Raw genomic sequence first — 9,390 nt, 5'->3', positions numbered from 1 at the left:
ACACATACATGTACATTCTGTCGCCTCCACGCTGTCCCTGAGATTTCGTCCTCTGTCCCCGCTGTTTTAAACATGTCCTTGTCTGCTTCACCTCTATTTGGGTTGTGCATCACGTCTACCCTGCTCTTGTCTCATGCTAGACAAACCGGCACAGACCAGCACGGCTGGTTTCTAGCAAAGACAGCATGTGTTTGGTTTCAGATGCTGGTGCACTGGTCAACCAGCAGGAGTTGACTGGGTGGTGTGACCAGCTAGAACCAGATCTGTAGTCTGTGTTGCTTTTTCAGAGGTGTCAGTGAGCCAAGTGGACAGCCAGGCAAACTTTGCAGTGCAAACATTTTTAAGAAGTTTGAAGATGAAAGATTTTTTCAGTAACTGCTTTGTCTGGCAGTAAACATTGCTGTTATCCATGATGTGTTGCCAAGTCAGGTCAAAATGTATTCATATGGTGCCTTTTACAACTTGCATTGTCAACTTTTTTCAGAGTATACAACCACCCACATGTCCGGCCGGACACTGAAGGACGACTGACTGTCGAGCCCTCCTGCTACCCACTTCAGACCAGCTGCCCACGCCCAGCTACCGCCACCTGCCTTGGACTAGCTGCCCACCCTACATTGACATTTTCATAGACTCCTAGCTGTTACTACTACTAATACTACTGCTATTAATATTAGCAGTATAATGACTTGTAGGTAGTTTGACCAGAGGAGGATTGTGTCAGTAACTGGTTCAGAGTGTTTACACTTAATAATCTGACAACTACAGAAAATCAGATTGTGTCAGTAACTGGTTCAGAGTGTTTACACTTAATAATCTGATAACTGCAGAAAATCAGATTGTGTCAGTAACTGGTTCAGAGTGTTTACACTTAATAATCTGAGAACTACAGAAAATCAGATTGTGTCAGTAACTGGTTCAGTTTCTTGAGGTTTACTTTCATTGTGTTTTCAGGTTCAGATTAAAAAAGTTTACCAACATGTTTTTATGTTTTTTTTATAAGAAAATACCTTTTGGGAACTGAGGTGGTTCTGGTTGGTTCTATTGTTTACTCAGGCAAGGTGTCCTGGCCTTGCTGTGTAGATGGTTCCACATCCGGTTCTGCTGCAGGATCTAAATCCAAAACAAACACACTTTTAAACACACACTTATATTTTAAATAGCTAAAGATATGCCAAAATAATAATAATAATAATAATAATAATAATAATAATAATAATAAACATGGAATAATAATAATAAACAAACATGGAAACACAAGGATTGTTTTCTATAATATTTGTACACTCAGAGATTAATTTCAACCTCGAGTTGGTCTACCAAGGGAAGTTCAATGGAAAGGTCATAACTGATGAAATGAAGATCAATCAGCACCATCTTCCATGATGTTTGCTAGATTATGGAAAAAGCCAAGGAGATCAACAAGGAGGTCAACATGTACTTCTTTGACTACAACAATCTTTTCATTGTCTTTGCTTTTCTTTTAGAAACTGAAATCATACGACTGCAGGCACTTTCACCTGAGCTGCTCTCTGAGGACCCAGGAACATACTCATCACTGCTTTCCACACTACTGATGGAGCAGGCATCATCAAGCTATAAAAAACAGCACAGCCTACATGTGAACACTGCTGTACTTTAGCTACTTTATATTCGGAAGAGTGAATTGGGCACATGTTGTGTAAGACTACAGAAATATTAAAAGCATTTTCTTACCTGAACTAGGAATGCAGACCTGCTGCTGAGCATCTCCACAAGTAAGCTCAGACTCCAGATGATGACTTTCTTCTTGCATTACAGTTGTTGTCACCTGAAAACAACCCCAACTCCCATTTAAGCCCAAAAGTGTTTTAGCAAACTAAAGGGCCAAAAGCATGAATGTGCAGAAAGTAAAGGTTATGCCAAAAAAATAAACATGAAATAGTTTTTTTTCTAGAAACTGAAATATTTTCAGCCAGGTGTTCTGTTAGAATTTTGTGTAAGGCTTTCATTTAAATAATGGGGACTCAGTGGGGGAAGGGCACCACTAGTCATTTGAACACACTTGTAGATTACAGTGTACATTGTGGGGACCTAATGTTTACAATGTAAACATATAAGAAAATAAGCAGTTTCATACCTCGGTACAGAAAGTGGACTCATGCTGTAAATGCTGGGTGTGATGGTAACCGTCTCCAGAGGCACCATCTGACTCCAGACGATTCCCACCTGCTTCCATTCCATTTCCTGTCATCTGAAATAGACAAAACAATTACCAATAAGCCCAACAGTAAAAGCAATGTTGACACACTACAACAAAGCTGAACACTGTCAAGTTGTAGAAAGCATTTTTAGGCTAAACACACCAACCAAAAAAATATTTCTAGATTAAAATGATGGTATTTTAACGTAGATGTCTTGTGAGGACTTTGTGTAAAGCCTTCACTTTTAAGACAGTGTGGGGACTCAGTGGGGGGAAGGGCACCACAAGTCAACTGAAAATCTTTTGCCAACACTGGTAGACTACAGTTTACCTTGTGGGGACTTGACTTTTACCATGTAAAACATAAGAAAATAAGCAGTTTCATACCTCGTTACGCAAAGGAGACTCAGTTATAAAGTATATGTTGATATTTTTATTTAAAATTCTCCTGTGAAACTAAATCTTCTCTAATATTTTTCACTGAAATCTGAATAACACTAGTGTTTATGGAGTACTGCAGGGTCATGAGGTCACAGATCAGCCTGATGTTTATTTGGTACAGGATTATCTCTCAACTGCAGCTCTGACACAGAGAATTCCTCTTTATTTGGTGATGCTGCCGTGTTTATGTAGCATGTCTGTTCATTGTGAAAGCACAGTGTCAGGCTTTCTAGTGACTGTAGTCCCGTCAGTGAACAGTGACTCACTTCACCCACAAGGAGGCGCTGTTGTAGATGTTAAACAGAGACTTTGGTGATGGTGGACTTGTAGTTAAAGCCTGTGATGAGTCTTAAACAGTAGTGTGGACTTCATTACTGCGTGAAGGGGAGGTGTTAATTCTCTAGACTACTTAAACTGCTGTGCTGTTTATTTCACTCTGGTTTATTTCAGACCACACAAGCTAATGAATGAGTGGAGGTCTGAGCCGTGAGCTGCTGTGCTGTGGTGGAAAGTTCTCAGATTAAAGGTTTTGGAGCAGCATCAGTGGATCTCTCCTCTCACAGTCCTTTACCTGCCTGACAGTTCAGTAGTTTATTCTCAAACGTTCCTCACACTGGTTCTCAGTTCCAGCCTTGAATGCTCTACAGTCCTCATACTTTTGTAGTCTTAGTCCAGCACACTGGACTAAACCCATGAAGGGCTTTAGAATTACCTGATGAGTTTAGTGAGGGACGATACACTATGACTACAAAGCAGCACTAAAGGAAGAAGTGAAACCAGCCCCCCACAGCCCACCCAGCTGAACACAAACAAGCAGTTTTAAGCAGTAAACAGTCAGACAGAGAGAGAGAGAGACAGAGAGAGAGAGGGTGAGAGCAGTGGGGTGAAACTCCGATCTGCATGAACAGGCCTGTGTCGTCCTCTTTCTCCCAGAATAGAGCAGCACTTTCACCAGATGTTCAGCTTCATTCAGCCAAACTCCCTCAAGATCAACACACAGCGCTGCACTGAATCTCCAGCTGAACTCCGTCTCTAACAACACTGACCATCACCATTCATTACAGTAAAGAACTCAGACTGAACTCAAAAGAACTGGAAACTATGCAGCAGCACTAATGCATTCTAGCACTGGAGAACATATACTGGTTCCTCTTTACACAGTGGAACAACTAGAACTTTCCTAACTCATAATCTAACTACCATCAGATGAAGTGTCATAAAAACAGTTCAAACCTCTCATTAAAACCTGTGAATGTCTTCATCGAGGAGAATCTCATTGACCTCAGACCAGCTGGTCATCATGATCTGTAGCTGATAATGAGGGGATTAAATGAATCTCCTGTTTAAATAGAAATAGATTCTAAGCAGATAGGGGTGCTGCCAAAAATAGAAGTTATGAACTTATGTTTACATTAGAAAAGCAAGACAGAAAAAAATACAGATGCCTTTGAACTTTGGTGCTGGTCAAGACTTTTGAAAGAAACATGGACAGTCAAGAAAATGGATCCTCAACCACATGAAGAACTCACCTCCCCTCTCAGCCCAGATACCCAAACTGAAGATCACAGTTTAAACACTTTCTGAGAAGAACAGTTCAGTGAAAAGAGAACATTTAATTGTAGGACAGTTGAGGGTAAAAGACAAGGAGAACAACCAGCTAGAAGATGGATGAAGACAATCAGAGGAATCATAAACCAGCCATTCAGAAGCTCAAAGACCCAAACAGAAGACAGAACATTCTGATTGAACATCCACATGGTGGGCAGGGGTCAGATAATAGGTAATGACTGACTGGTAGCAGGTGATCACATAACAACTTCATCTGTGCTGGGTTAACAGGAGCGAGCTTGAAGAACTGGTGGGGACATCAAGCTCTTTTTGTCTAATACTGTTACACATTCAGCTGGCTGGTTTTATAAGGAATAAAAGTGTTATTCCGTAAAATCTAGTCCGTCTCATTTAGGAGGACACAAGTGATTTACTGAAGTGTCCGAGGATTTCATAGACTTAACTGGGAATGTTCTATTGCACTGAGGTGAAATCAACCCCTTAAACGGCCAGGACCACCGGCAGGCTCAAAGCTTTACTACACGCTTCTATAACCTCAGAACAGCTCAACCAGTTTGCACTGGAATCCCTGCAGTTATTGAATCATAAGCCTTACTATCTAAGAAGCCTGGACTTTTAAGGAGTTAATGTTGGAAATCATTTATGAATCATTTATAACAGATAATTCAGATATAAACATGAATTAGTCACTTTAAGAAATTCATAACACATAAAGAATCTAAATAAACTAAACTAGTAAATGTCTGATTGTGTGGGAAACGGTGTGATGGATCAGTGTGTTCAGGTTAATGAACGTTGCTGGTAGACTCTGCAGGTCTTTAGAGTCTCAATCAGAAACATGACACTCAGACAAAAATGAATGAGGATTTAATAATAATTTGATTATAGTGAAGAGACAATGTGAAGCAAATTATTCATTTATTTATTCATTTATTTGTTTATCTGATTGCTTATTTGTTTGATTATTGTTCCTTTTTATAGAAATGGGAATTTTTTTGTGAACTGTTAACATTTTGCTATGATTGGTTAAAAACAAATAATGTCTGAATATAGAGATCGTATTTTACCCAATATAAAAATATTGTCTTATTTAATTCTTCATTTGTTTGATCATTTTTGAATCTCTGACACTGGAAATAATGAACTACAAATAAATTTCTCATGAACTTAATCTCTGTGTCTCTTCATGATTTTTATTCTGACAGATCCTCCAAAATCACGATATAAAAGATGAAACGCTGCAGTTCTGCTAAACCAAATGCTTTATTTATTAAAGAAAAGAACAAACAGTTTCCAGTAAATTAAACATCACAGAAATGTTTACACGTTAATTGTTCCTGCATAGGAAAAAGAAAATAACACAAACAATGAAAGACTGTAGATATTAATACTGAAACTCTTTATTGTGATGATGAAATGATGAGATGAAGATCACAGCATTAAGCAGAGCCATGTTTGAGCTCACTGAAGATCAAGAGGAGCTCTAGCAGCTCCAACACATGTGTGGACACTCACTGCCCAGTGCATTGCTCTCTCCTCAGGGTTTGGCTGACAGGAGGCTGGGAGTCCTTGGTGGCCTGACAGGTCACTGTCTTCTTTAGCCACTGGTCCCCCTGGAGGGTCAGGGTGCTGCTCCAGCTGTAGAGGCCGTCGTCCTTCTGCAGAAGCCCGGGGCTCTGGCTAACCCCCGAGCTCCAGCTGCGCCCGTCCAGCTTCCAGCTCAGCCTCCAGTCTGAGGGGAAGCCCTTGTTGGCCAAACACACAAGTGTGGCCTTCCCCTGCTGCAGCTCCATGCTGGAGGGGGGCAGGACCGTGAGGGTGGGTGCGGACAAACCTAGGACACACACACAGTTTCAGTTCCCTTATTTCTAACGGAGCACAACTGAGTTCAGTGATGCATTAAAAACCAAACTCTAATTACAACCTTAAACTCAACCGTTTCACACACAAACTCGTATGTCCAATCACATTCAAAGCTGTACTTCATTTCCATTTTTATTAGAAAATATTAGTGAATTTCACTCAGTAAAACTCAGACATTCTGCACATCCTGTGATGGGAAATGTAAATGAAACATGATTTTATTTCCTCCAAAACAATAAATAATCACTAAATAAATGGAGCTGCAGTCTCCATGTACTATGGCTTCAAAGAATTTCAGCAGAAAACACTGCTCATAATAACCTCCACGTTGTGGCTTCCAGATGGAGACAGAATTGCTGTAATGGAGCCCAACACTGACACTACAATCCAGCTCTTCATCTGATCTTTTTAAAGAAATGTCATTACTGAACACTTCACAGGAAACCTTTAGGAAATATTAGTAGTTTAAAGAAAAGAAATCCAGTTCAGAAACAGGAGCTCGTGGTAAAGCCTAAAGCTCCACGCTCGCCACACTTCAGCTAATTTCTAATGAAATACATTCAAATTTGGATCAGAACTGATTTAGAAGAACATCAAGTACATCTGTACTGTTGATCCATAATCATTTTAATAAAAGATTCCTTTTAAATAAGGAGGAAAAGTGGACTTACTTCCAACTAGCAGTTTGGTTCCTCCACCAAAAGTCCACCACAGTGATGTAAACTCATTTACTGGCTGTACAAAAACCTCCTGCTCTAAACACGCCACTCTCTTCAGCCTCTACATGCACTATTTCTGACCTATAATAAAATATTAATGGGTTCTACAATCATCTAATAATGGAATAAACTACACACTGTAGATCTGCACATTCTGCCTTTTATTCCCAGCAAGGATTATTTTATAAGCAGTAAAAAATCTAAACTGAGGACTCGCTTGGTCCTTTAGAATTTACAGAACAGACAAACTGAACTTCCTAAAGACTAAATATATCATTTTAAATTCATAAAAACTGAAAAATAAAAGTTCTTCTAAAAGTATTAGACGAAAAGGTTCTTACTGTTTTCATTGTTTCCTCCACCAAAAAGTCCTCCAGCCCTGATCCAGACAGACTGGGTGGTCGTAGCTGCAGAAACCCTCAAATGAAAGGCAGAGACAGTTACAACTGCACAATAAGAGAGCGCCCTCTGATGGACATTAAAGGGAATATTTCACTTCTAATCTCTCTAGAATTAGACAAGCCTGGCTGAGCTGAAGTAGCTCCCAGCAATAGTCTCCACTACTGACCTCCACAAACCTCTGAGACCCCCTTATTTTTACTCTCCACTTCATGCCTTAAGGATCATCTGGGGGAGTGAAATGTCACATAACGCTCAAATCATTCTGTCTTCTTTCAGAAAACTCTGGTGGGAATCAGAAGAGATTTAATTTTCCCACGTCTCTATTAAAAGTTGCACTTTAAACTTCAGATTCCACCCTGAGTAGAAACATCTGATCAAACCATATCAGATAAATATGTTCATCTTTACTCCATGTTGTTAGAAAGATGATTTCCATAGAGGCTCCACTTTGCATGATCAGCCCATGCTTCAGTGCTCTGCTAGTGTTTATAGTCCTGTGAGTTTAACACTTCATGACGGAGAGCTGCTGCCCCACAAACTTCACCCACAGCAACCATGACTTTGGTCTCCATCTTCATCTGGACTCTGATCCTCTGGACTCAAGGTAACTCACTCATTTAGCTTTGAGGGCATCAAACAATTTTGTTTGGAATCTATCATTTACGCTAATGCTGGAACAAAACATCAATTTTCATGCAAGTTGTTTCATTTCATTTCATTTCAGGATCCAATGGCCAGGTCACTGTGACTCAGGTTCCTGAATTGAAAAATCTTTTACCAGGAGACACAGCTACCATCATATGTAGAGCCAGCCGTACGGTGGAAACCTGCTCAAGTAGTCATTGTTTATCCTGGTATCTGCAGAAACCTGGAGAAGCTCCTAAACTCCTGATTAAATATGCTAATACGTTAGTGTCAGGTATTTCAGCTCGTTTCAGTGGCAGTGGATCTGGATCTGACTTTACTCTGACCATCAGTAATTTCCAGACTGAAGATGGAGGAGATTATTACTGTCAGAGTCGCCATTATATCAGTGGTAGCTACGTGTTCCCACAGTGTTTTGTAGGTGTACAAAAACCCCCCTCAGTCCAGCTGCACAGAGACTGCACTGCTGCAGCTGGACTCTACTGCAGGTGCTGAGGGGGAGGATGGACACACACAATAACACATTCTGTGGAAATCAGGACTTTAGATGGAGTTTGTTCTTCTTTTCATTAGCCTGAAAATGCTTTGTGATTTTAGGTGCTAAAAAGCAGTTTCTCTGGTTTTATTCAACAGAACATTTGATAATTTAAAGTATTTGCTCGATTAATACAAGTTCAGTTGTTTCTTTCCAAATGAAGACATTCAGGCTCCTCCAGTAATATTCAGAATCAGATATTAAGTTCAGATTTTTACTGAAGATGTCACTGTAAAACAAACACAGACAGTAAACATATGTAAACAGAATGTCTGTTATAAGCTTTGTGTTTAAGTTAGAGCTGCTACCACCTTTAATTTGCTGCTAACCTTACAGTACAAACCCCGTAGAGGTCCTAATCACAAGATCTACTTTTAATGTGATTTACTTCAGATTAATCACATTCAGTTAATATCTCATCTACAGCAGATCTTTTTTTCAGAATTTTAACATTAATGTCATGATTTAACTGAAGTATCAACAGTTTTACTGGAGTCTGATTTTAACCTGCTCTTTCACTCTCAACACCTTTCACACTACATGACTCACACTGTTGTTCTGTGTTCCTACAGTGCAGAACTTCCCAAGAGTCTAACTGGATCCACCTTGGGGGTCTGACTCCAACATCAGAGATGTCACCAATCACAAAGCTGTGTAGACTTTTTATTTTATGTGGTCTTTATTGAGGATTAATAACGTTTTAACAGAGTATCAGTAACAAATCCGCAACATATCAGTGAAGTAGCAGTAAGGCATCTGAATACACTGAGGTAAAGGATGTATAGTTGTAATGTTTATACATTTCTTATCACTGCTGTCGAACAAAACCTTGTATCTCCAAAATTCTAACTTTACAGGAGAAGGAAAAAACCGATATGACTTTTTATGTAAGTCAATGGAACCAGAATTTTTTCCAAGTAATTTTGGACCAGTTCTTTTGGTCCATTCATCATAAAAATTACACATAATGTAAATCCAACAGGTCTTTTCAAATTATGTCAAAAACTGAAAAATTATAAAAATGGAGATGTTGT

The 9,390-nt window shown here is 39.5% G+C and overlaps 1 long non-coding RNA gene and 1 gene segment (V, D, J or C); one reads left to right on the top strand and one right to left on the bottom strand.

Moving 5' to 3' along the window:
• Window positions 1-5,576: 5,576 nt before the first annotated feature.
• Window positions 5,577-7,538, bottom strand: LOC108413739. Its single transcript, XR_005131009.1, has 2 exons — window positions 7,116-7,538; window positions 5,577-6,026 (listed from the first exon to the last, which is right to left on the bottom strand). It is a non-coding gene; the product is annotated as an uncharacterized LOC108413739 (long non-coding RNA).
• Window positions 7,539-7,707: 169 nt separating this feature from the next.
• Window positions 7,708-8,413, top strand: LOC119264361. The segment is given in 2 exon segments: window positions 7,708-7,780; window positions 7,901-8,413. Coding segments are annotated over 2 exon segments (465 nt in total).
• The last annotated feature ends 977 nt before the right edge of the window (window positions 8,414-9,390 follow it).

The sequence above is a fragment of the Pygocentrus nattereri genome, chromosome 11, assembly GCF_015220715.1.
Source record: "Pygocentrus nattereri isolate fPygNat1 chromosome 11, fPygNat1.pri, whole genome shotgun sequence".
Classification (NCBI taxonomy): domain Eukaryota; kingdom Metazoa; phylum Chordata; class Actinopteri; order Characiformes; family Serrasalmidae; genus Pygocentrus; species Pygocentrus nattereri.
The sequence above is the reverse complement of the archived record's forward strand: the minus strand, read 5'-3'. Positions and strand labels throughout refer to the sequence as shown.